This window comes from Lagopus muta, chromosome 5, assembly GCF_023343835.1.
Source record: "Lagopus muta isolate bLagMut1 chromosome 5, bLagMut1 primary, whole genome shotgun sequence".
Classification (NCBI taxonomy): domain Eukaryota; kingdom Metazoa; phylum Chordata; class Aves; order Galliformes; family Phasianidae; genus Lagopus; species Lagopus muta.
This window is the reverse complement of record NC_064437.1, coordinates 61,889,660-61,917,101: the sequence shown is the minus strand read 5'-3', so window position 1 is coordinate 61,917,101 and position 27,442 is coordinate 61,889,660. Positions and strand designations below refer to the sequence as shown.

At 42.0% G+C, this 27,442-nt stretch overlaps 2 protein-coding genes across 3 annotated transcripts; one reads left to right on the top strand and one right to left on the bottom strand.

The window, feature by feature from the left end:
- Positions 1-632: 632 nt before the first annotated feature.
- Positions 633-16,620, bottom strand: ACADSB (acyl-CoA dehydrogenase short/branched chain). Of its 2 annotated transcripts, XM_048945121.1 has the most exons (11): positions 16,494-16,620; positions 14,072-14,234; positions 13,078-13,178; positions 11,948-12,154; positions 11,341-11,511; positions 9,056-9,181; positions 8,584-8,676; positions 6,788-6,877; positions 4,945-5,082; positions 4,286-4,385; positions 633-3,756 (listed from the first exon to the last, which is right to left on the bottom strand). In XM_048945121.1, exons 1-11 carry the CDS (start codon positions 16,533-16,535, stop codon positions 3,686-3,688), a joined length of 1,302 nt encoding a protein of 433 aa, XP_048801078.1. In that variant the 5' UTR covers positions 16,536-16,620; the 3' UTR covers positions 633-3,685. The 2 variants fall into 2 exon arrangements, with proteins under 2 accessions (XP_048801078.1, XP_048801079.1); XM_048945122.1 differs by lacking the exons at positions 13,078-13,178; positions 16,494-16,620 and having other exon boundaries at positions 14,072-14,166.
- Positions 16,583-27,077, top strand: IKZF5 (IKAROS family zinc finger 5). The gene is made up of 5 exons (XM_048945123.1): positions 16,583-16,660; positions 18,392-18,461; positions 22,784-22,948; positions 23,238-23,420; positions 25,894-27,077. Exons 3-5 carry the CDS (start codon positions 22,816-22,818, stop codon positions 26,841-26,843), a joined length of 1,266 nt encoding a protein of 421 aa, XP_048801080.1. The 5' UTR covers positions 16,583-16,660; positions 18,392-18,461; positions 22,784-22,815; the 3' UTR covers positions 26,844-27,077.
- Positions 27,078-27,442: the final 365 nt, after the last annotated feature.

The window sequence follows — 27,442 nt, the reverse complement described above, 5'->3', positions numbered from 1 at the left end:
CATGCCATGGAGCTCCGGGCAACCAAGTCCAAAGAGAAAGCTTTCCAACCATTCCCTTCCACTTGGACTATGGAGTTACATTTCAAAGAGGACAACTCCTTGTCAGATGCTCTGCAACTGCTACATTCCAGTACAACAAACTGTGAAAACTCCTTTGGAATCGTGCTGCACATCTTCACCTGTCTCATCAGCTCTCGCTTGATTTGTGCCTCCTGCAACAGTTTGCACAGTGATAACATAACAGGTAAAAATATTCATGAAGTATTTCTGGCAGCTGTTAGCCACTCTTACATTATTCTCTTTGGAGAACATTTATCGCATTGGTACAGTGAAAACATTCAGGGGCCAAGGAAAAATGTTTCTTCAGTTTTCATGTATTCAGTAAGCCCAAGAAGTCAGACAGCTGCTTCTGAACCGGACGGTGCTTCAAATCGGGTTTATTGTGGTATGAAGAACTTGAAATAGGTCTCTCACCAAAAGATTTCCAAATGGAAAAGTAATATCACGTTAATTAGAAAATTCTTTACATAGTGAAAAGCTCCTGTGGAACAATTACTCTGTATTTCACACCATCCTTTTCTAACACAATCTTCACACAGGGAAAAGAAAACACGAAAGAAAGAACAACAGCATCAGAAACATCATATAAAAGGTTATATTTGAGCATTTTCCAGATAACAATTAAACCTTTCTGTGGATACCTGTGTCAGCTTTATCACAAACCAGAGTAACGTGAAAGCAATACAACAGAAGACATATTCATTCTGTCTCAGTACAAAAACTGCAATTTAAAAATTTAAATGACAGATTACTAGAGAACCATCAGCTGATACACAAGATTAGCATTGTATCTAGTCAGATATCAAATTCAGGCACTTTTTAATGCATTCTCAAAGGCTTTTTCTTCTAACCAGTGCAGATGTAGCATATGAGTACTGAAGATGTTGTTCCAAGGTAATAGACCACTGACTGAAATGACTAAGGACATGTACAGAAAAACTCACTAATATAAATACATATTGTGCATGAAGCAGCTTTAAGTCCTACTCTCATCACAGAAAGCCTTGTGACACTCACCATGCCAGCTCTGCTGCCCCACACCTACTGGTCCAACCACCATTAACAGTTCTATGCTCAACACTGCCAAGGGCAAAAGTGCAATTTATGATAATCCATACACACGTGTCCAAACCCAATCGGGGTGGGGGCCACAGGCGGCTCTTAACAGCTCCTGACAACAGAGCACACCCTATTACTAAACTAACAACTGCATTAATGCAGCCATGGAAGCAGGCTTAAGAGGGTCAAATTCTGCCCAGAGTAAATGGCCAGAACAGCCAATGCTGACACAGTGACGTGTTCCTTCTTTAAGGAAAAGTGGCATCTGGGAAGAAACCCGGTGATTCACATTTACTTGTGCGCATATTCCTCCACAAAATGTTGTAGACAGGAATAGAATGCATTCATTTTGTTCAAAAGAAAGAATTCGGACAGCACATGGAATGGAGAGACATGAAACACAGTCATAATACTAGCTAAAAGACTGACTTTGCCTTTCTAAGAAGAACTGTTGAGTTGCTGATGAAGCTGTCCAGGCAGCTTTTTGAAGTACAGCAGCCAGGTTCAGACTGTAAGAAATCACATTATTGTGAGTCTTTTCCTTTTTTTTTCCCCCCTATTTTAAATAGACACCTGACCCAGCTCTACACAAAGAGACAGTCCTTTTACACGAGGCTGAATATCCAGCCCTAAGCAGTCCTTCAAGGAGCTCTGCACTTTCCTTAATAAAGGGTTTGCTTTTAGCACTATATTAAGTCACTTAAGTACCATCACTCACTTTGTAGCCTCACACAAATCCAAAGAAGCCAAGCTAAGATATTGCCTTGCACTACGAGACCCATTAAACAGTACGGATCAAAACCTGATCTCTGCTGATACTCGTGTTAGCAAAGCAGGCTGGAGCAGCTGAGGACAGCCTCTCACATTAGCACATTGCATCATAGCAATCAAGGACACTCAAGTATTTATAGTAAGATTACAATCAGCCTAGTCTCACAGCTGCCTATTTTGAGCAGAGTAACTGCTGTTAGTCATTGTAGTGTTCATAGTCTTAACTGTAGTCTAGAATCTGAAAGAAAGTCTGCAAACAACCTGAAATGTGTTTTAACAATGTATGAGGAGGAAACTTTCAGGAATTCCTTTGAATAAACTCACATGGAAAGTGCTTTTTTTATTTGGCATAGTTATCACATTAGTTCTTTGCTGTCAACAAGGCAAAGAGGGTATGTGGGGAAAGTCACTCACTAAAATAGTTACTTTCCTTTGAGGCTGAAAGCAAGTGTAAGAACTGATGCTTTTCTTCTTGCTTGTTTCTCTGTATAAGGCACTGCAGTGTGCTTGTCAAAATACACTTATTGAGGGCCCTTTTCCACAGTTGGCCAGAAAATCCTCTGGGAGTCTCAGACTGGAACTTTCTATACTCCACTCAATGTTACACATAAGTGACCAGGAAGCTTGAAAAATGAGATCCTTCTAAGTTGGCCAAAACAGAAAACCAATCTTTCCCTACCCAAAACACTTGAAACAAATTGCCAGTTACAGCAATTATATAATTATATAAACTTCCAGTCTCTCGACTCTAAGTTAATTAGTTCTCCTACACTGAAGAGTCCTCACAAGTAAATGAAATGTCTAATTTTAAAGTAAACAGAGAGGGACAAAACAGCAAATACATCCAGACAATTATCTCCCTCTCTCCCCAGTGAAGATAACTGGCTCTTAGTGGTTGCGGAGAAACCACTGACTTCCATGATTTCCTTCCCCTCCACAAATCAATCATCTCTCCCTAACTCTCAGGAAGGTTCTGAGGACTGAAGTTGGTAACACACACTGAACACGGGAAGGCCGCTGTGAGGCAGCATCACAGCATTCCTATTATCTAGCTTATACCTCTGTCCTTCTCAAGAACCAGTAGAGCTTTTTAACCCCATTTCACAAAGATTTCAACTCAACCTTTTATAAAAGGATATCTATAAATAGCCTCTTAGATTTAAACCCTTAACATCTGTGAATGCTGGAAAGGGAGGCAGACATTATCTACCTTTCAATACTACAGAGTGGGGCTGGAAGGGCTTAATTACCAAGATATACTTAAGAACACACTAAAGGCTGCAAAAAAAAAAAAAAAAAATTACTCCAATTACAGCAGCTCCACAGACATCAATCCCCAAAAGAGGAAAACCATCCCTTTTACCTATTTCCAAGCAGCTCTCCTCATACCCCATGCTAAAAAAGGCATGAAGAACAAACTGAAGCGTTACACCGTGCAGCAGCTGGGCTGCACACGAAGAGACCTTTCCCACAGGCAGCTTAACAGAAGCTTTTACATCAGGCAACATTTCTTTTGTTTCAGTCTGAAATCTTCAAGTTCGGACACACTGCTTGTATAATCAAAAGCAACAAAATAATTTCAGCCAAGAGATTGCTTTTAACTCAAGATTTAGCATGATTTACACATTCACTGTCCTGAAATGTGGAATCCACCGTTTTGCTTGTGATTTTGTCTCTGATAATGTATTCTTATTTTGATATCACTTCTGATTTTGAATAAACACAAAGAACTTGGGATTAGTGATTAACGCTCAGTGAAGTTGTTGCTGTTAACAGTCACAAAGTTCTTAAGCTTTCAGTACTCCTGTGCTAAGCTTTTTGCAATGGTGCTCAACTGGATGTTTGAAGTTCCTTCATATATTGTGCCTGAAATCAGAACAGAAAGAGACAATAAAATCATGGTGAGTACTCCAAGAGATCAAGATCCTAACAAGAGACAAGAGATCAAGATCAAGAGATCCTAACAGTCCAGCTAGAACACTGATGATTACAAACAGAAGCTTTACCAAATAAGTTCTAGAACTAATATTCGTGTAGGTGTTCACATCTTATCTGTGACAATCAAAATGCTCTTCTTTTGGTACAACAATTTCCATGAAAACCAATTCCTAGATAACCAACAGAAGGCTAACCATCAACATAAGATGTCAGCAATTGGCAGCAATGTCAAACCCTTAGGTTCAGCAGTTACACTGGTAAACATGGAAACCTCCATGAAATTCTACATACATTCAGATCTTCAATCCAAAGAACTACATACAAAGATACATTTTAATCAGTGTTGGTAACAGTTCTCAGGGAAAAAAAATCTCTTTAAAAATTAGCTAGTCATTCATGTCCAAAGTATAACAACATCAATGCCACAAAAAACACCTGTTTAGAGGCTACCACTCACCTATTTTGCAGTCACGGTAGTACTTTTCTATTGGGTAATTCTTTGTGAATCCAACACCACCCATCCATTCAATGCATTTACTGGTTGTTAGCGTTGCAACCTGTGAAAATAGTTTCACTGTTACTATTTCAGCATTCAACATCTTGTAGGCAACGCTACACTTTATGGTTATTAAAAGTGAAGGCAAAATAGTAATTACAACAATAACTAGTGTAAGTGGAAAAATGACAGATTGATATTTTTGTATTCATCTTATGCAAGTTACTTGATACATGAACATTCTTCCACACCAGAGAACATCAAGAATTCACTATTACTGCAAGGGTTCACATGACACCCTATGAAACAGATTAGGGAAAATACGCAAAACAGCAATTAAAAAGAATCAGAAGCAATGCAGTTCTGAATCACATTAAGCATCACAGTTGTGGACCAGCTAAGTGGAATCATTTATTTCTCCAGCCACAAAAAGAATCCCAACAGAATGAAATCTCTCTACGTGAGTCAAAATACAAATTCACTTTCTCTTTTAATGACAGAATATAGAAATACAGCTACAGATTTCACAGCAAAACATGACTTAACAATTGCACGTTCAGTAACAGAAGAAACTTTCAAACAGCAGTGAAATAAGCATTAAATTGAAGAGTGTACATTACCTCTGCAGCATAGTATTTGGCCATGCTGGCCTCCTTTATGTAAGGCTTTCCTGTTTCTGCAAGACGGGCTGCATTGTAGGTCAACAGCCTTGCAGCCTCCAACTGTGTGGCCACCTGAGCTATCTGATGCTGCATGGCCTGTAATAAGCACGTCACAAGTTAGACAGAACTAATATTTAGTACTCACGTGACATTTCTAGCAAGAATCCCTTTCTCCACAAAAGGACATATCTACACTCAAAAATAGAATAAAAAAGTAATCCAGATAGACCAGCAATTCTTCATGGCTCTGCATTTGCGACAACAAATTTGAGAAATCTGAGCCACTGAAGTCCTCTGAGGAATTGCACTCTCTCCTTTCCTCTTCTTGGATTCAGAAGTACAGAGGAACTTCTTGCCAGACTGGAAATAGTCAACTATTTGAACCCATGAATACCAAAGAAATCTCAGCCAACTGGCAACGTTCTGCTCAGCAGTGCAGTGACAAGAGTTGGTCAAAGTGCTACATTTACTTGGCAGCTATCTACTGAAACAGTTGTACATCAACACATCTAGTTCTCCCATGAAGTTTAACTGAAAAAGACACGAAAAAAACTTCTTAGATAAGAATGGAGAACTGCTAGTGCAACAACTACCTCTTCCCATGCACAATATTCATGAGACAAAAGCCATGGGTGGCTTAGAAAGAAGCATAGAGGATGTGACTGATGAATGGATTCAACAGGATGGAAAGTGGTGATGGAATTCACCTCTAAATGGCAGGTATTAAAGAAGAATAGGATTACTGAAATAGATACAAACATTATGATGATTGAAAATGAATATTTAATAGTCTAACTTGCACCTAAAACACAATGAAATCTTTCATCTTACTAGAACATTAACACTGCTCCTTAAAATTTGCAGAAACATACAGCAGAAATATAAAGGCAGGTCAAAATAACAGAATAATTTGGCAATTATGAAATTCAATTTCCCATTTGAAAGACACAGTTCCAATAATTTGCTAAATATCTCTGGGTGCTTCCTAAAATTTGTACAAATTACCAGAAGCATTAATGTTCCTTCCCTTCAGCTGAGATGTAGGTTTCTTTTAACAAGAAAATTACTACAGTAATTACAATTATACATCTTCCTTATTAAACTATACCTCATTTTTGCAACAAAGAGTCTTTCAGTTTAAGATACAGATATTATCAGGAAAACTCAATGTCTTCATATAACACAGGAAATAGGATAATTTAATCAGTTTTCCTCATCTTCCTACATTTTCCAGTGTCTCCAGGAAAAGGCCTTGCCCTACACCTCACGTGAGTGTATAAAAACTGGGATGTGCTCAACATACTGTGAGACTAAAATCAGGGTGTATTTTTCAAGGCAGTGAATGTAATTGCAAGCAAAACGAGTTACAGCACCACTGTTTTAAAATTATGAATGATTTACATGCCATTTGAATAAAAAACAACACTGAATTGCTATAGTTCCCAGGCAGGTGGTTGAGTCACCGTGCCTGGGTGTGTTTAAAAACCATTTGGATGTGGTGCTCAGGGACGTGATTTAGTGGAGGGCTGTTGGAGTTAGGGTGGTATGGTTAGGTTGTGGTTGGACTCAATGATCTTTAAGGTCTCTCCCAACCTGAGCATTTCTGTGATTCTGTGATTTCAAATGGCAGACGAATGCTTGTCTGAAATTCTTCTGAAAATTTCTTCTCAAATATGGAGGAGTTATGGCAGAAGATCAAGAACAAATTATGAAAATCAGGGAACTCACTTTATGAACTTTATCTACTGTGATCACTGCTACTGTCTTGGAGAAAACCTCTCATGAGCCTGTTAACAAGTACCTGGAAATCAAATACGCGTTTCCCAAACTGGACTCTCTCCTTTGTGTATGGAACTGCGTGGTCAAAACACCCCTGTGCCAGTCCTAACATCTGTAAAAAAGACAAGGCATGTATTCAGTAAAACTCAGCTAATGAATGCACCTTACAGAGATCAGAGCAGAGAGTCTTTGATCAGTGAGTTCACCTTTGTAAAAAGCCTGGTGTTTAGGAGAAAAAATTTTCTTCCTACCTAATGAGTGCTAAAACAAATCCCAAATATTATGAAGGTTCCATACAGAATCTGAAGAGAGAGTTTTACAGTTACTCAGATTTCAGACATTTACTTTTTATTCAATTAAGATTCCTGATTAAAAAAACCACAATGCCTACAAAAAAGGGTATCTAAGAAAAGAACATAAGAAAATAATGCAGTACTTGGCTCATTAGCTGCACTGGCATATTTACTGTTGTCTCAAATAAACTCATGTGAATGAACTAAGTACATCAGCTTCAGCACCTCTACCAATATATACAGCTACCTTGCCCTTAAACTGTCTGAAACTGTTTTCACAGCCATAGTTATATTTTTACTTAATTTTAATTGTCTTTTAAACCCACCACACTGCAAAACTAAATTCAATACTACAGGGCTTTAACACTGCTCTTCTTGGTCATTCAAGTATATTTCTCACCATTTACCAAAAAAGTAGTAACTGAGATATAACAACTACCTGACCTTAACTTTTAATTAGGCTATAAGTGTAACTTGAAGTAATTAAGTTAAATTCTAGACCATGTATTTTACTGCCAGAGCATCTATATTATTTATATCTCTGGGAATAGCAGGGCCCATGGCTCTCGTTTTTAAATGCCATATGTGGACAGGTTTAATCACAGATGATTTTTAGAAATGATGGCAAAGCCAATGCATTTAACAACACAGTGTACTGCCATGTGAAAAGCCTGAGTTTTAGAAGGACCACTACTCCTGGTGTGATCATTCAGAGGTCTGTCTGCAAGCTGGAGGAAAAGGTTAAGGAGGATCAGCAGTACAGATGCATGGCACCCTAAACAGCATAGCTACATTCACAACAAAATACCAAGGAAACATTACTTATTAGGAAGTAAATTTGAAAATACAGAGAAAGCTTGCCATTAGCTGTTTTATTATAAGGCTGTATCTGATTTCCACTGAAGTCACCAGCAGTCTGGGATATAAAGTGAGCTTAAAACAAAATGCAGCACTTGGAAGAAACTCCAAGATGAGCAACTGAGTTCTTGAAGATGCCATTAAGATACAATTTTCAAACACAACACTGAACTAGGACACTTCTGATACAGAAAACATCATACTCATTTCAAAAATAAGTTAACTATTAACAAAAAGGCTACTGAGGAAACATTAGTTAGCCCAAGGTCACATTTGGCAATCCCATCATGATGAGAAACATTCACAGACATTTCAGTACATTATCCACAAATCTAGTCTTCAAAAAATAAATTTACACAATGAGAGACAAAAGTGTTGGAAATATTTGTGAAGCCATAAGTTCACCACCAAAGACAAGCTAATTGGTATTTAATGTGCTTAAATGCATTGCTTATGTCACAGCAAGGATTTAATCATTTGCAGTTGTTTTGGTATATTGCTGGTATATTACTTTAGACACAGGGACAGTGACACCTAGTGGCAATGTAGTTTTTAATAAAGCATCTCCTCAATTGTTTATCTTTACTAGCCCCTAATACTTTGTAAGGTCCAATGCAAATTCAGAGTTATATCATGGTTGCATTCAGCATCAAACAATGTTACCCACCTGTGCAGCAATCCCTATTCTGCCACCATTCAGCATCCCAATCGCATACTTGTAGCCCTGTCCGATCTGCCCAAGGATATTTGTCTCAGGAACCTAAGGAATAAAATCACTCAGTTGTTTCTGTTCCATTCTGCTTTGCAACTGCTAGAAGTGTTCACAGGTGAATCAATGTTTGCATCTTGTTTAATTTGCCCTGTAAAGGAGGGCATAAAACATAAACCAACCATCTGCGTATTAGAAGATCCAATTAGAACATTCTGATTATAAATTCAATTAGGAAAAACGGTGTCAAAATTTAGAACTTAAAACTCAATCATCCTGAGTATTTCTGAGGAATAGGGATGACTGTAACAAGCAACGAAGGGGAAACAGGGAGAAAGAAATGGAAATGTAGTTAACCTTCTTTCCTTCTGTGTGACCAAGCTCAAATCATACACAAGTTATGCTTCAATTGCTAAAGAGCCTACAATACCTTAACGTTTTCAAATGTTACTGGGCAGGTAGAAGATGCTCTGATTCCAAGCTTATCCTCCTTCTTGCCTACATGTAGTCCCTCTGTGTCACGATCTACTATGAAGCATGTAATTCCCTTGTATCCCTAGGACAAATTAAAAAAAATAATCAGTAACTGTTCTTTTATACTAGTATTATTACCAAATGCTTATATAAATATCACATTCCAATGCTGATGTTTCATACCTGCTCCATATGTTACTAAATAAGCAGCTGGCATTGTCATCTGCTCCCCATATCTACTAATTATAGCTCAACACAGGCCAAAGCAAACACTACTACTAAGACATTCCACATGAAAGACAGAATAATTTTGGAAGTTGTCTTGAGAGGACAGCAAACCAGTATTATGCCAATGGAACAGGATCACAGTGCCTGTCTGTACTGGAAATCACTGGGAAAGCAAGGTTATGCTGTGTTGGAACATGGCACATGTTAAACAGTGAGCTGCCAGACAGAGTGTGTTTAGGCTCAAGTGGACAAATGAATAGCAGCTCTAAACCCACCTGTCAGAATATTCTGTGGTATGCAAGTTTTTAGTTAAGCTCAATCTCTCCAGCTATGCTCCCAAAGGAAGGCTGCAATTAATCACTTCCTTGTCCAAAGTAAGAATGCTCATTAAGGAGACTGTTATCACTGGGAACCGTGTCTGAATATTCAGAGTTCAGTATAAGTACTATAAAAGCCCCGAATGGACATCCAGGATTGTAGGACATTCATTTTATGATTCCAGTCTGAAGAACATGAATACCACTGCCTTTTCATTTCCAAAAAGTAGTAGCAACATATTTTATGAAGTGCTCTGAGACCATTGTGATGGTTGTTGTACATATTCAGATCACAATCCGGACAGGACACTCAATAATGCATGTGACAATACATAAACTGTACAGTCAGTCTGAATTCTGGCACCTCTATGCACAGGACTGCAGTTTTCACACAGCTGAAATCTTAGAATCCTGAAGTACAGCAGTAATTCCTGATGACTGTCACTTTCCCTTCCTCTCTGTAATTTATTCTTATTTCCAGTTCTCTCTCCTTTCCCCCACTCATTCATGCTTTCTCAGCATTTCCTCCTGCCAGAACCACAGCAGTCTCTCACACCCCATTCTACAAGGCCCAGGAGAGAAGTGCAAAGTCCTCCAAGGCCACGCTCTCATCTCTTTCCAAACCAACTACCCACAGCACTTCTTCCCATTAAGAGGATGGCACAGTGAAGCAGGAAAAGCATTGTGGTCCTTGTGAAAGAGTCGTACCCTTATTAAAGAGGAGACAGTATTTCCTCTCTGTTGTGGTTTTATGATTTCTGCTATCAGTATTCCACATCATAACATCATGTAGTGCACTGCAAGTTAAAGAGTTAATGGTACACAGATCTACACTGGTCTGTTCTTTTATATATACTGTTGTTAACTGTTAGCTAGTCTTTGAAAATCAATGGCTTTCAGTCTCCTTGAATATTAATGGAAAAATCAAATTTCTAACTTCAACAGGACAAAACATATGCTGTCAAAATGCTACACAGAATAACAACTCCAGACTATAAGCAAGGGACAGCAGTTAACAAATATGGAAGTCACTTATCAAATGCATTTTCAGGTTATGAAGTAACTCAAATCACCCACCAGACTGTGATGAAATGAACAACATTTCAGAAAGCAACACGATGCTCAATGTTCTGTCTAATGAAAGGAAACAAGATTTTTTTTTGTATTGGATTCTCTCTCTGCTTTATGGTACAGCATACTTTAAAGCTTGCACTTGATTTTTCTTGGTCTTTACCACCAATGTCCAAATTAGTAAATGACAAAACTTGAAACATGCATATTCAGATACGGGTTTGGTTTTCTTTTTCTTTTACCTGAACTTTACTAATGTGTCCTTGTTAATTATTTGGTGCATGCAGCCTAAGCTCTGTTTTGCCTTGCAAAACAGCAACTTGTCAGTTGGGCCAGAAGTGTCACAAACAATCTGTTCTTCTGTTACTCAGAATAAGACCAATGCATGCTGTGCTTATCATCAAGTAATTATGACTCTGACATTTTTATTTTCCCTGGTGGGAGGAATTTATTAAATTGCTCAGCAAGTTCTCTATTTTTGTTGGAAAACACTTTAAAGGTTTGTTCTCAGCTAGGAAAAGGTGCAAAGAATATTAGCCTATAACATCAGATTATTAATACAAAATGCACAGACTCATATATCATCATCTGACATTGAAAATAACATTATTCTTTAGCAACTTACTGAGGCAGGATCTGTATTTGCCATCACAAAGAAAACCCCTGCATGTTCTGCTAAGGTAATCCACATCTTTGAGCCATTGATAATATAGTAGTCTCCTTTCTTTTCAGCACGAGTCTTCAAAGAGAAAGCATCACTGCCAGATCCAGCCTCTGACAGGCAAAAACTGCCTATCTGCCAATGGAAGGGAAAAATTCTTTTTAGGAATTCTGCAACAAAAATAGTTATTGGCAAGCACAAGCTTCTTGAATTCAAACCTTTTAACTTATCACCTCAAAGTAACTAAGTTTCAGGTATGGAGGTTAACAAACACCATGTAATTCCATGTCTCCTGCAGTCAACTGCTTCAGTGATTTTTTTTCCCCCACAGTAAGTTAAATTTCAATGGAACTGAGACCCTTTCCTCTTTTACCTCTCATCTACTGATGACAGGATACATCTCTACCACCACAGCTCTCAGCTCTAACAAGTGTTTCAAACTTCACATACAAAGATGTTTTCCACTGCTGCAGTCACCCATTTAGTTAGTGGGAAAAAGACACCCAACCACTACTGCTATGTGACTTCTGAAAACTGTCCTATGTTGTAGTAACATGAGATGCTGACTCACTGTATCTTTAGACACTTTAGGCAAGTAGGTTTTCTTTTGTTCTTCTGTTCCATATGTGGTAAATAACCTATTTGTCAGGGTATTTTGGAGTTCACACACTAGAGCTACAGTTGGATCAACTTTGGCCAATTCTTCTACTGCCAATATGACAGAAAAAAACGAAGCTCCAGTTCCTCCATACTCTTCCCCAAGTTCAATACTCATCAGCTGAAATAGAAAAGATGCAAATATATCAGTCTTTCTCATGAATTCTCATCACCCTGTTAGCCAAAAACTTAAAAGACTAAAATAAAAACTACAACATGTAAGCATTTCCAGGTCCTTTCTTGAAGTTCCTTTTAATACCCTCTACAAACTAAAAAAAATTATCAAATTATCATTTTTGATTAATTATCAATGATCAAATTTTGATAAATAACATGATCAAATTATCAAGAGTCAAGCCGTGCAAGAAATAATTCACAAAAGCAGAATACAGGCCAAACATCACCAAGGCCAGGCTGGACGTGGCTCTGGGCAGCCTGGTCTGGTGGTTGGCGACCCTGAACATAGCAGGGGGGGTTGGAACTAGATGGTCATTGTGGTCCTTTTCACCCCAGGCCATTCAATGATTCTATGATCACTGCAATTTCAGTGTAAGTCCATCATTTAGAGTAGTCTTTGTACGAAGTGATGTTTTCATCATAGATGAGCATTAGGTTTGATAGCAGGAAAGGTTACAATTGAATGCAGGAATGATAAACACAAGCTCCTGTGGCTGCCTTATATGGATATGGAAGACTCTCAATGCCCTCTTCCAGAGACACTTACAGTTATGCTGGTCCTAGTATTCCATGCAATTATTCTTGTCCAAGAAAAACAAAAAGTTGGTAAAGAAAGAACTCAAAGATAATTTGAAGAATGCAGTATAAGAGTGGGACAGATGGAGAAAATATCACAGTAAAAGATGGAGAGAAATTAAAAAACTAAACTGCCCTTCTGTGGATAAACCCCAAATTTTCCAACATGCGGTAGCTCAAATGAATTCTCTCTCACAATCTTTTAATCTAAAAATCTGAAAAGTGGACAGTTAGAAACTCGTATTACTGGTGTTGCTTTTGGACTAAATAATCAAGTAAAAATGTGCAGACCCCTTGTTCAAACAATCCCTTTATTACAGAGTCTTCCATTTTCGAATTCTCATCCATTTTTTGTACCAGAGGTGCAACTCGTTCCTGAGCAAATCTTTTCACTGTAATGAAAGAAGAAAGCAAGCATGTAAGTATCCTAACACTGTACTTGAGGATCACTAAAATGTCACACTTCTGACAGGTTATGCCTCTATTCTGACACTCCCTGACAATTTAAAAAGACAAGAAGCCACAATGTTCCGCTATCATTCACATCACAAGCTTGTGAACTGAACCAAACACTTTCTGTAGATTTAGAAACTTCAAAAAACAACTCAAAGACACTTACATGCAATTATCTGGCAAAAAATAAAGGGGGGGGGCAGGGGAAATATTCCCAATACGCCCCTTATTTTGTTAGCTGTATCTTCTTTACAAATTCAGCTTCTCACCTGGGCAGTCTTAAGGCTTTAACACATGTTGAGCGTATGGGATGATAAGCAAGACTCTTCCTGTTCAAGATGAGCCTTAGAGATCTCTGCTAGATGTGCAGGTTCTCACTCTGACCCCTCTGTGCCTCAGTCTTCCTCATGCAGGCCTGACTACATTGCAGGCACACATCACATCTGCCCCCATCTGGGGACAGGTGAAACCTCAGACAAGCAGCTGGAGCAGTGACCCACAGCTGAACCAAGCATTTCTGAAAGGGCATGAGACAACACCAGGCAACTTCACTGCTGGGACAGCAACAGTTTCAAACAGCTAATATTTACTCAAGCAGAGTAAACTGCACTCTGGTATGTGCACTTGTGCTCTGGTAACATGGAAGAAGGACCAAAACAACACTGCATTCTTCTCTTGTGATCGACAGCGATTTAAAAATTAAGCAAAATTCAACAGAACTATCTCAACTAGAGATTTAACTGGTATTAAATGACAAAAAAATGTATTTTTAAGGTAAGATTTCCCTTATAGCTAGGCATTTCTGAATTTTAACCACACCGAAAATAGGTACCCATATCTTTCAGCATCATCTCCTCTTCAGTGAATGTTTGAAGCGGAGCACAGACGAGTCCCTCAGTTGTCACATTTGGCTTAAGTTCTGATTTGAAGGATCTATAGACACACTGAGAAGCCCTCCAAGAGGCTGCCAAGTATGCTGGCACATTTCTTTTCAGCTGTTGACAATAAATACAGAACATCAGAACGGTTAGCAGAATTCATGTCTGTAGACTTCTTAAATATTCATGTAAAACAATGTGGATTTTTTTTTCCCCCACAATTCCACTCAACTTTAATAACAGACTTAACTTCTCTGATTTTCTAGGGACCAGCAACTTTCACTTTCAAAGCAATGACAGCCCTTTCTCTGATTATCTTGTTGTGAAAGGGCATGACTTCAACAGCACTGTGGATTTTTCTGTTCCAATCCAAATCTTACTTATCACTGGCTGATTTTCAGAGCAAACATTTCACAATCCAAGCACCAGATATTTGAAACTTCCTATATAGTTTAAATCCTACAGCTAGTATATTGATAGCACTCTGTAACTAATTATTAACGTGTCTTGGTTGATTTCTTTAAAAAGTAGAGGAGTACTAAACCTGAATGATTAACCTCACCCCTCTAAGAAGCGTCTCTCCATTCATCCATAACACAAAACAATCTCAAATGACATCAAGAAGCAGTGTGTATCCACCCGAGAGAGTAGAGGTATTACACAGCATTTTACTGCAGGGGGAACTGTGTTAAGCATGCATGGTAAAATCCAGGAAGTCACCAAAATGAATAGCATACACAGCGTGGCTGTTGGGAGCAAGCTGCACACAGGGATCATCAGCTGAGCAAACAGAGACAATGTGACAGAACGAGTTTTGCATCTTGGGGAGCTATGAACTACTTTCTGCTCAAAGAATTGCTCAGGTAGGTAATGGAATTAACATAGCAAACGTGAGCTGGCTCAAAAAGCAACAGGTTAATGTATGGAACCTGCTGCAAAATGTATTTTGTGCTAATCAAAAGCAGCATTCAAAAAAGAACAGTCCAATCAACTGAGCTCAAAAGAGATGAGACAAAAGGAGGCTTTGCCCTCACAGCTCCCTGAACCCAACGCACTCTGTGGCTGTTGTCCCATCAGATCTTCGCTACAGGTTTCTGTCACTGTTGCTGCCAGATGGAAATGCAGGCATTCATTTCTTATCAAGACAGCTGGTGACAGAAACCCCTAGCAGAGACACAGCTGTGCCATAAGAATAATGTATATATGAGCAGCCTTCCTGCCAACATATGTTTTTGCTAGCATGCTCTCTCAACCTCACAGTGAACTGATGACAGACTGTGCTGTAAGCAGAGTGCTGCCAGCTTACAAAAAGCAGGACAAGTTGGCAGTGCACATTATGATAGCAGCATTTCTCAAAAACCAGCAGAAGCTTTGAGGTTGGGAATTAAAAATTCCTTTGATCTTTCCAATAATTACTCTTCCATGCTGACTTTCAATACCTGTCACCACACTGAAGAACTGCTGTAAAACAGATCTGTGCACTCCTTTTGTCTTAGCAACAAGATGCCCAAGCCTATCACAAGCAAGGCACGTTACTCCAAACAGCCATGTACAACCACAAGAAAATAAAAGGAGTTGCAATGCAGAAAACAGACACTGCTATTTGTTTGCATGCAACACCACAGGTCACAAAACAAACACCGACTGTGACTGATTCAGGAATACTGTATTTAGATGAGCAGCAACAACTGCAACACTTTCAAACTACGATTAAGTCACTGGAGCTGCCACAGGTCTTCACAGGAAAGCAAACTGAGAGCTGCTTTAATAGAGGAAAAAATCCAAGCTAAGCACGATCCTGAGGTTGACAGTGGGTACAGAGCCAGTACTGCTGAAACAATATCTAGTAATACTCTGGGTGTCACCCACACTTCCCTTGGGGGCTCTCAGCACTGGGATGCAGACTTACTGACCGCACAGTGAACACATCACTGGATGCACACGGAGCTCTCTGCCCCACGCACAGAGGGAAGTTGATATTTATCGACCAGAGAGAAAAACACAAAGACTCTTCTCAAACGACGACAGGCAGCTGGGTGAGCTCGGCCGATCAGCAGCCCAGCAAGGACAAGCAAAGCGCTGCTCAAGGAAGCAGCTCTGCACAGCCAGCAGCTCAGCGTCCATCGCAGTGCTGCAGCAGCTCCCGGCAACTGCGCCAGAGGTTTGGTGAAAGCCAGCGCTCAAAGCAGCAGCCCCGAGCTCTGCTCCCCTCCCCGCCACTCCAACACAACAGGGCTGCTTCCCCTCCCCAGCACCGCCCTGAGATGGAGCCCACGTGGCAACCCGCACACAGATCCACTCCGAACAAGGGAACGCTCAGCCCTCTCCCTCACCACCACCAGGCGGGCGGCCCTCAGCCCGCGGCCCGCGCATCACCTTAGCGCCGCTCCTCAGCCAAGCTCCCGCCGCCGCCGCCATGCCGGCCCGCTGCCCGCCCCCTCCGCGCTGTCTCGCGAGACTTCGGAGAGGGGGGGGCCGCCGGGCGGCACAACAAACATGGCGGCGGCGGCGGAAGGGGGCGGCCGCGGCGCGGGGCGGCGGCGGTGAGTAGGGGCTGCCGGCTCCGCGGCCGTGAGGCGGGCTCCCGCCGGGCCGCTCGTTGAGCGCCGAGCCGCGCGGCTGAGAGGCGGGCGGAGGGGTGAAGCGGCGCGGCCACCTCACGCGGGGCAGGCGGCGGTTGAGGCGGACGCGTCCCGGGCCGTTTGGCGCTGAGACGGTGGTGCTGCGGAGATGGAGCCCCACTCTCTCCCGCTCTGTGGAAGCTGCCAGCTCGGGGCCTTCTGCCTCGTTCGTTTTATACGGGAGAAGATGAGGTTGTGACAGGCGGCTCTTCTGCCACACCCCTTTTTTTTTTTTTCCTTTTCCTTTCTGATTCCTTAAAAGTAAGTGGGACGCGGATGTGTGCTGTTAGTCCTGTCACGCTGTTCTCCTGCAGCCGCAATTCCTGAAGTCTGATGTGTTGGTGCATTTTGTTTTTTTAACTAAATACAATTTACTGATGATTTTGTGGCGTCTGAATGGTTTCTCATGGCAGAGTCGTGTGGTTGAGGGCTGGGGGAGAGCTGGGAGCAGCCTACAGGGCTGTGCCATACACAGACAGCGGGTTTGCTGCAGCACCCCTAGGGGAAATGGTGTCAGACCAAAGAAGGGGAGATTCAGGCTGGGTATAATGTTCACTGTAAGGTTGGTGAGGCAATGCTCAGGTGGCCCAAGAAGTGGTGTTGCCCCATCATGCAGACACCCAAGGTCAGAGGATGGGATCTGAGCACCTGATGGAGCTGTGGTGTCCCAAAGCTCTGTGCCTTCCACTGAAATGTATTTTGCTTGGATGAAAACTTAATGTCTAGAGACTGGGACACAGGTGTGGGTAACTCTTTGAAAGGGTAGATAACAGCAGGACAAGGGGAAACAGTTTGAAGTTGAGGGAGGGAAGATTTAGGTTGGATGTCAGGAGGAAGTTCTTTCATCTGAGAGTGGAGAGGTGCTGGAACAGCTGCCCAGAGAGGCTGTGGATGCCCCGTCCCTGGAGGTGTTCAAGGCCAGGTTGGATGGGGCCCTGGGCAGCTTGAGCTGGTATTAAATGTGGAGGCTGGCGGCCCTGCATGTGGCTGCAGGTTGGAGATTCGTGATCCTTGAGGTCTCTTCCAACCCTGGCCATTCTGTGATTCTGTGAAGAGGGTTTGTGTCCTACAGCGCTTTGTCCACCATAAGCCTGGCATGTAGCACTGCAACCAATGCTATGTGGAACAGCTGTGTAGTAAGCCAATAATCCACGTTCTGCTCAGAGCTATAGAAGGTGTGGTTGCCTGTGAAAATCTTTACAGGGAGAGCAGAGAAAGTGCCCAATGTGCTCAGTTCATTCGAGTACATGAAATGTGAGCTGCTCTGCTCAGGTTCTAATAATTAAAGTTGCATTTACTAGTATGCGGTAGTCTGACCTACTATCATTCTTCCCTGGAAGGGAGAGCTGTAAGGTGTGTCTCTGCTGTAAAACAGACTCTGTCAGATAAGATTCTTTTGTGCATGCAGATGTAGAGGGTTGTTGTCAAATTGGGGCAATTTATCTATGCTAAAATGAAAAAGAGTGGTGGGCATCTGCAAATTGAGCTGGTGACATAGAGAAAGGAGATCCCCCCAAAACATTATATTTTCCCAGTCTAATTTCTTACGTTGCTAGAAGGAAGCCTGGTCATCACTGTACTACATTGTCCTGTATACCCCTTTCATATCTATAATTCATGTCTTGATGTCCTTGTTTTTTTTTCTCATTGCAGGAGACACCAACAAATGGAACACAAATTGACCTAAGCTTACATCAGGCTGGTGACATCCAAAAAAAAAAAAAAGGTATGCAAAATTAACATGTGACGACGTGGTCAAAACTAATGACAACAGTAACATAGGTGTGATGTGGATACAAAAAGTGAATTAATGCTTGCAAATAATTTTAAAGAGGCAGGAGGATGTTTGTTGTTGAATATGGTTTTGAATTCATAACTTGAGTTTTCACAGCTTACCTCGTGTTTTGTGTAGTAACTACTGGAAAACAGTGATGTTTTTATGGGAGAAGTAGCAGTAAATGATGCTGATTACAATCTGCAGGAACAGTAATGTGACAGGCCCATCTTCCTCTTTCCACTTGAGCCTGACTTCTGTATTCACAAATTCATTGCAAATTAAGACCTTAAAGATTTGTCACTTACAGTCCCAGAAAAAAAGCATGACAAGTGACTTCTGGTGAATATTTTTATTATTTCAATGCATAATAAATAAGTGAATTAAGACCACTGCAGAACAGGAAGCTAAGATTTTGAGATGAAAGAAACACTGCTTTCTCCAAGGCTTGTTTCTGTCCTTGCTAATTCTGTAGTCATTCCCAACATGAGACAGCAGAACAGATGCTATGGCAGAATTATCAATCTCTGGTTTCTTTGGAACCATTTCTTCCCTGGAAACAAACTATCAGGTACATAGAATTGTCCTCTGGTGGGATAGGTGAAGCAGATGAAACTTTGTAATGCTTTTACTGGCAATGCTGAATTCTAATAAAGTGTACAGCACTAGAATATTAGAGTTTGTTCTCCAAAACATATACAATTTTTTCAAGTTTCTTTCCTACAACTCACAGAGGTTGGGAAGAATAATGGATTTCTTCCTTCTCTTTTTTTTTTCCCTTTCAGGTAGGTGGGGTATCCCTGCTCTTTGTTTTGTCTGACATAACAGGAGTACATTTTTGGGCATGCTCCCTATTCAGTAGGAAACTAAAGTTCAGATACAATCCATTAGGAAAAAAAAAAAATAAAGAAATAGAGCATAGAGTCATAGAATCACCAAGGTTGGAAAAGGCCTACAAGATCATCCAGTCCAACCATCCACCTATCACCAATAGATCTCACTAAACCACATCCCTCTACACAACATCCAAACATCCCTTGAACACCTCCAGTCGGTGACTCCACCGCCTCCCCTGGCAGCCCTTTCCAGCACCTGACCACTCTTTCAGAGAAGTAGTATTTCCTCACAACCAGCCTGAATTTCCCCTGACGCAGCTTGAGGCCATTCCCTAGTCCTATCACCAGTTACATGAGAGAAGAGGCCGACCCCCAGCTCACTACAACCTCCCTTCAGGTAGTTACAGAGAGCAGTAAGATCTCCCTTGAGTCTGCTCTTCTGCAGACTGAACATTCCCAGCTCCTTCAGCCGCTCCTCATTAAACCTGTGCTCCAGACCCCTCACAGCCTAGTTGCCCTACTCTCCTTGATGTCTTTCTTGCAGAGAGGGATCCAAAACTGAGCACAGTACTTGAGCTGCAGCCTCATCAGTGCTGAGTACAGAGGGACAATTGCTTTCCTGCTCCTGCTAGCAACACTATTTCTGATACAAGCCAGGATGCCATGGGCCTTCTTGGCCACCTGGACACACTGCTGGCTCACGTTCAGCCAAGCATCGACCAATACCCCTAGGTCCATTTCCTCTACACGGTCTTCCAGCCACTCTGCCCCAACCCTGTAGCATTGCCTAGGGTTGCGGTGGCTAAAGTGAAGGACCTGGTACTTTGTCTTGTTGAACCTTGTCCCATTGGCTTCAGTTCAGCCATCCAGCCTGTCCAGATCCCTCTGTAGGGCCTTGCTACCTCCAGGCAGATTGACACTCTGCCAAGTTGGTTTCATCTGCAGATTTACTGAGGGTGCATTCAATGCCCTCATTGAGGTCATCAATAAAGATATTGAAGAGGACAGGCCTCAACACTGACCTCTGGGAAATACCACTCGTGACTGGTCACCAACTGGATTTGACTCCATTCAGCACCACTCTCAGCCCTCCAGCCAGCTCCTTACCCAGCAAAGCACGTACCTGTCCAAGCCGTGGGCTGCCAGCTTCTCCCTTCTTCCATGGGAGGTAGATTCTCTTCTTCTCCTGGAGCCTCATGAAGAGCTCCCTGTCCATCCACACCAGTCTTCTTCCTTGCTGGCTCATGTTGTGGCTCAGGGGGATAGATAGCCTGTTCCTGTGCCTTTAAGACTTCTTTCTTGAGGAGCAACCAGCCTTCCTGGACCTCTTTACCCACAAAGACTGAATCCCAAGGGACCTTCTGTACTAGTCTGAACAATTTGAAATCTTCCCTCTGGAATCCCAAGGTTTTGCTGTTCCCTCCCGTGGCTCCACCAAGAATCAAGAACTCTACCACTTCATGGTCACTCTGTCCAAGACAGCTCCCAGCCTCCATGTCTCCTACCAGACCTTCTCTGTGAACAGCAGGTCTAGCAGGGCACCTCCCCTGGTGGGCTCTCTCACTAGCTGCAGAAAGAAGTTATCTTCCATACACTCTAAAAACTTAACAGACTGCTTCTTCTGTGCTGTGTTGTATTCCCAGCATAGATCAGGGAAGCTGAAGTTCCCCATGAGAACAAGGGCTGGTGATCACACAACTTCTGCCATCTGCTCATAGAGCACCTCATCTGTCTCTTCATCCTGGTTAGGTGATCTTTAAAAGACCCCCACCAGGATGTCTGCCCCTAACACAAGCTCACTAACATCAAAACACTCTCTAACATAGAGAGCCATGCCACCACACCTCCTTCCTTGCACTTCCTTTCTGAAGGGCTTGTAGCCATTCATTCCAGTACTCAAGCCAGGGGAGCAATCCCACCACATTTCTGTAACCACAATTCAGTCATAGCTTGCCTGCTGTACAATGGCTTCCAGCTCCTGTTTGTTGCCTGTGCTGCATGCACTGGTGTAGATGCACTTCAGCTGAGCCCATTGCCTCACCCCTAATCCCATTATCACTCCTCTAGGCTCATCTCTAGCAGGCCTGGTTTTAATACATTCCCTATTCATATTTAAAGCTCTCTCTACAAGCCCTGCTAGCTCCTGGGCAAGGATCGTTTCCCCCTTTGAGACAGGTGATACCCATCAGCAGCCATCAGGCCAGGTGCTGAATAAACCACCCCATAGAATCATAGAATTGCTCAGGTTGGAAAAGATCTTAAAGATCATCCAGTCCAACTACAACCTAACCACATCACCCTAACTCTAACAACCCTCTGCTAAATCACCGAGCACCACATCCAAACGGTTTTTAAACACATCCAGGGATGGTGACTCAACCACCTCCCTGTGCAGCCCATTCCAGTGCTTAACAACCCTTCCTGTAAAGAAGCTTTTCCTGATATCCAACCTAAACTTACCCTGGTGCAGCTTGAGGCCATTTCCCCTCGTCCTGTCACCAGTGAGAAGAGACCAACCCCACTCTCACTGTAGGCACCTTTCAGATATTGGAAGATAGCAGTAAGGTCTCCCCTCAGCCTCCTTTTCCCCAGACTGAACAGCCCCAGTCCCTCCTGTCTCTCCCCATAGGCCATATTCTCCAAGCCCTTCACCAGCCTTGTTGCCCAATTTTGGACCTGCTCCAGCACCTCCATGTCCTTTCTGTACTGAGGTGCCCAAAACTGAACACAGCACTCGAGGTGAGGCCTCACCAGTGCCGATTACTTCCCTAGTCCTGCTCACCACAGCATTCCTGATCCAAGCCAGGATGCCATTGGCCTTCTCGGCCACCTGGGCTCATACTCAGTGCTGTCCATCAGCACACCAAGGTCCCTTTCCGTCAGACAGCTCTCCAGCCACTCCCCCCCAAGCCTGTATTGTTTCCCAGGTTGTTGCACCAAAATGCAGGCCCCAACACTTGGCCCTATTGAAACTCACACAGTTAACCTTGGCCCATCGATCCAGTCTATCCAGGTCCCTCTGTAGTGCCTTTCTCCCCTCAGGCAGATCAGCACTCCCTCCCAACTTGGTGCAGGCTGCAAACTTACTGATGGTGCACTCAATCCCCTCATCAAGATGGTTAATAATGATTAAACTGGGGATGGGTTGTGATGGGAGTTGCTTGTGTCGCCGAGCTGGGACCTGCAGTCTCTTGATGATTTTGATTATGTCATTTCACCTGCTCTTACGTAGTCCTTATTTTCCTGTTTCTGCAGATGATTTTCATACTAATACTTACTTAATGATCTTGATTATTAAGATCCTGAAATTATGGTGTCAGTTCATGTATTTAGACAAGATACACGATAAAAATAGTCCCTCCCTATAAAAAGCTTGGTTTTATGAATGCTTTTAAATGCATTGGAACTTGTGATTTGAACATATTTTTCCTTCTAGGCACAAGAGGTTGTAAACTTAAAGAGGGAATATGGGTGAAAAGAAGCCAGAACCTTTGGACTTTGTAAAAGATTTTCAGGAATACCTTACACAGCAGACTCACCATGTGAATATGATTTCTGGATCTGTTAGTGGAGACAAGGAAGCAGAGACTCTTCAGGGAGGTAAGCTAACTTCAGGCCTATCAGCATTTTGGATTCTGGGAAATGACTGCACAGTCTACATTCTGGATAATTATGCACTCTACTCCCATTATGTGGAAGCACTTCTAGTAGTAGTTTTTACATCACAGAGGATGTATGTGTACCCTTATCTTTATTAGGGTTTGTTCTGATAGTTCTGTGTGTTTAATGAGCAAGGGCGTACGGAAGCAGAGATACTTGGCATATCTCACAGCACAGCAGCTGTTATCTCAGAGATTGTCTATTGAAATGCCTGTTGCATTCTTCACAGCTGGGACTGAAGGTGATCAGAATGGGCTGGATCATCCTTCTGTTGAAGTTTCACTGGATGAAAACTCAGGAATGTTAGTGGATGGATTTGAAAGGACATTTGATGGAAAATTGAAGTGTCGCTACTGCAACTATGCCAGCAAAGGCACAGCAAGGCTGATAGAGCATATCAGAATTCATACAGGTATGAAATACTCTACAGTACTTCACAGTGAGGCACTATGGTGTGCACTCAGTGTTACGTTTTGCATATGAGCAGCTGTCATCTTCAAGCAGTGTGATATTTCTTTGAGTTACTCGGCAGATAACCTGCTTTTTTTTGTTGTTGTTGTTGTTGGTATTGTTTGTTTGCTGATTCCTGAGATGTCTTTGGCTTTGTGTGCATGGGGAGCCTCAAAGAGAATGGCTGGAACAATGTATTGTTACTTAATATCAGGTGTAAATCTTTCTTGTACCACAAAGCAAAAATGAAGCTTCTTCAAGTGTGAGAACGTGGGTAACAGTACAGTGTCAGTATTTGTTCCCTTACTATAGAAAGTTGTCTATGTTCTCCTATACTCTTAGATCTTAACAGCTCTTCTGTGTTCTCCAAATGCCTTATTCTGCTGCTGCTTTATGGAAAAGAAGTCATTTGGTGGCTTGAGCTAGCAAAACAATATCTGCTATAGATTATGACCTTTTCAGTACAGCTGTAGTATACAAAAACAAGATGAATTCCATTTGAAAGCTGAAGTGCTGAGAAACGTCATCAAAATTTCTGACCCACTGGTAATTATTCAAAACCAAGCCTTCTGAGGACTGTGTACCATCTGCAAACAGGAAGGTCCTCTCTGGGGAGAAGTGTGACACTTAGGGTTTGTGCCTTGGCTAACATTCAGACTTGTTTCTCATGGCTGTAGCATGTAATGTTGTCAGCATCACCCCAGACCTGAACTTCAGGATGGTAAGTTGCCCACAACACATAAAACCATCAGTTCTTCATATGCCTTCTTTGTTTCAATTAAAATCTTTGCTCTGTCTTCAAGTTTTGGGAAATGCTGGAAGAGCAGAGCTTTATGTGACAGGTGACTGTTCTCAGTGCATTTGCAAATGTTGCCAGAACTGGAGAGTAAATGCATGACTCGTTTGATCAAGGAAACTGTCCTACTTAAAGGCAAGTTGATCCAAGACCTCTGTTTTATTGTGCTCAGAAGCATGGGGAGGAAGCGTGGCAAAGGGCTAAGACATGGATGGCATGACTATGAAAGCTCAGAGTGAGCCAGCATTACAATAGGGATCTGGGAGCTGACCTGTAGCTCAGAGAGATGTAAGCAAACAGATGATGCGTCCTGGATAATGTGCAAGTGCAGCAAGTATCTACCAAAGCAATTATGGCACAGGCATGACCATACGACTATTATTAAGTGCAATTTACTCTGAATAAAATTCATACTGGGTCTTAATAGCAGTGCTGTCAGTGGTTTACTGGCTGTGCTGTGTTTAAGGGTTTGCAACACGACACACAGATCTTTTTCTGTGTCACCAGTTCAGACTGAAATAAGAACTACATTAACTTTGCCATGGGAAGGGCTGTGTGACCATTAGTCATGTGACACCTTGTGTGTCCTGTGCAGTGCTTGCACATTATCAGTAGCCCTGACTGCATTCAGACATCTGGTTTTTGTTGTTGTTGTAGATAATGGATTTTGAAAGCCACAAAGCAGTTCTGTTGGCCTGTTCTCACAGCGATAGAGAATGCTTCAAAAGAACTTAAAGGCTGAAGAGAAGGATCACACTCTTCTGTTTTGCAGATTGCAAAACATTTTGCAACAGAAGTTGCTCAAAAGCAGTTTAGAAATTGGCATATCATTCTAGGTAGGAAGGTAAGCATGTGGAAGGTAAGGAATGTGGCATGTCAGCACCTGGACATGCATCAAATCACACCAAAGGCATTTCTAACCATCCACACATAGAATGCAAAAACTCCTAAGATATCAATCTGGGAAAGGAGGATTGAGAACCTCAGTACGATGTTACACAGGTAACACATGGAGTTGTTTGAAAGCTTTCAAAGGGTTGTGTTTGAAAACACAACTACAGAAGCGTTAGTGGGAAATGTCATCTAGTAGAAGAATGAAGTTCAAGCTGTCAGAAAGGACAGTACCTGACTACCATGTCTGACAGAGCAGTTGTCTGGTGGTTAGCTGGATTTGGTTTTCTTCAGTAACTCTTTAGCCACAGAATTCTTCTTGAAAATTCAGTTCTCGAGTACATGTATGTGTGCATGGGTTACTTGGATAGTAATTCCAAGATGTTTAAAAGTGAGAATTGTGCAGAAGATGTCAAAAGAATGCCTTTCCTCGATGTTAAAACTAAGGTAGATTTTGGATCTAATGAGAGCACCGCACGGACATCACTGCATTTGGTTCTTGGCATCATTGCTGCAATTCTCAGGCTATTGGCTGTGCTAGTTGTGCTCATGTTGTTTCTGATGCTCACTCACTTAGGAGAGGCAGACATGTGTAACTTTACTCTGCTATTCCACCAAATATCCAGCTAATCTCAAGACTAGCAACAACTCTGAAGCTGAATTTGAGCCCTTTGGTGAGCAGCACACAGCTATTTCCATGAAAAGACTTTTCCTGTGAGATGCCACAGTATCTTTTTTAATTTTCCAGGTGAGAAGCCACACAGATGCCATTTGTGTCCCTTTGCGTCCGCTTACGAACGTCATCTGGAAGCTCACATGCGATCCCATACTGGTGAGAAACCATACAAATGTGAGTTGTGTTCCTTCCGCTGCAGTGACAGAAGCAACTTATCTCACCACCGGAGGCGTAAACATAAAATGGTGCCTATCAAGGGTACGAGGTCTTCCCTGAGTAGCAAGAAAATGTGGGGGGTTCTGCAGAAGAAGACCAGCAACTTGGGGTACAGCAGAAGAGCGTTAATTAATTTGAGCCCGCCTTCTATGGTGGTTCACAAACCAGACTACCTGAATGATTTCACTCATGAAATCCCAAATATCCAGACTGAAGCTTATGAGAACATGACTAAGTCATCCCAGACCGGTGGGTTGCCAAGAGATCCACAAGACCTCATGGTCGATAATCCTTTAAACCAGCTCTCTACGTTAGCTGGACAGTTGTCCAGCTTGCCACCCGAAAACCAAAATGAGAGAGGATGCTCTCCTGATGTTGTCACCTGCCAAGACGAAAAGCCTTTCATGATGCAGCAGCCTGCTACGCCCGCTGTAGTTTCCTCTGTGTCAGCAAGCATTGCTCAGAGTTCATCTCCAACCAGCCCGGATCCTCGGCCTGCACACAACCAAAGGAACTACAGCCCGGTGGCGGGGCCGAGCAGCGACCGCAGCGCCCACACCAGTACTCCCAGCATAAGTAACAGCCAGCCAAGCACTCCAGCTCCCACCCTTCCTGTTCAGGACCCCCAGCTTCTGCATCACTGCCAGCACTGTGACATGTATTTTGCGGACAATATCCTTTACACCATTCACATGGGATGTCATGGGTTTGAGAATCCTTTTCAGTGCAACATATGTGGGTGCAAGTGTAAAAACAAGTATGACTTTGCTTGCCATTTTGCGAGAGGTCAACATAGCCAACATTGAGAACGTGCTTTCTTTTAGTTTTTTAACATATTGCAATATATTTTTCATACTTCCTGAAGGAAAGCTTGCACATTCCCATAAGGAAAGTTTGCGTTGAACCATTGGACAAAGAAGGCAAATTTATTTCTGTGTTGTCATGAAACTTGCCAGGGAAATTTTGTATAAGGTGTGGTGGTTGTTTTATATGTAGCCTTTAAAAGGAGGGGAAAAAAGAAAAGAAAAAAAAAAGAGAAATCAACCCACTGAAAGTATTATAACAATTGGAATTTATTAAGATGTTTTGGTTGCAAAATTTCAGTCGCTTGCTCTTAAAATCCCCATAAATATTACAGATGCAGAAACAGAGTGTCCTGACACGTAGAATACAGTCATCAGATTTGTTAGATAGGATAAAATATGTTAGGCATAAACTATGAAAGGTTACTGCACAGACAGATGTGGTTGCTTTGGAGACTTATCCTTAAAAACAGCTACTATCAAGGTTAAAACACAGACAGAAGCAACTTTCACATACAAATTGAATTTGACTTTAAAGCTCACTTTAATCTGATGAGATTATTATGTTTTTGCTTACTATAACCCAAACTCAAAACACTAAT

What these genes read in the sequence shown, in the direction of transcription:
- ACADSB (XM_048945121.1), bottom strand. Translation starts at nt 16,535, where the DNA reads ATGGCGGCGGCGGCGGGAGCTTGGCTGAGGAGCGGCGCTAAG. An exon ending in GAATAGGGATTGCTGCACAG is followed by an intron (nt 6,878 to 8,583) that starts GTGGGTAACATT and finishes TCTTTTTTACAG; the next exon opens with ATGTTAGGACTGGCACAGGG. An exon ending in AACGCGTATTTGATTTCCAG is followed by an intron (nt 5,083 to 6,787) that starts GTACTTGTTAAC and finishes TGCTTATTACAG; the next exon opens with GCCATGCAGCATCAGATAGC.
- IKZF5 (XM_048945123.1), top strand. Translation starts at nt 22,816, where the DNA reads ATGGGTGAAAAGAAGCCAGAACCTTTGGACTTTGTAAAAGATTTTCAG. An exon ending in AGCAGAGACTCTTCAGGGAG is followed by an intron (nt 22,949 to 23,237) that starts GTAAGCTAACTT and finishes CATTCTTCACAG; the next exon opens with CTGGGACTGAAGGTGATCAG. An exon ending in GCATATCAGAATTCATACAG is followed by an intron (nt 23,421 to 25,893) that starts GTATGAAATACT and finishes TTAATTTTCCAG; the next exon opens with GTGAGAAGCCACACAGATGC.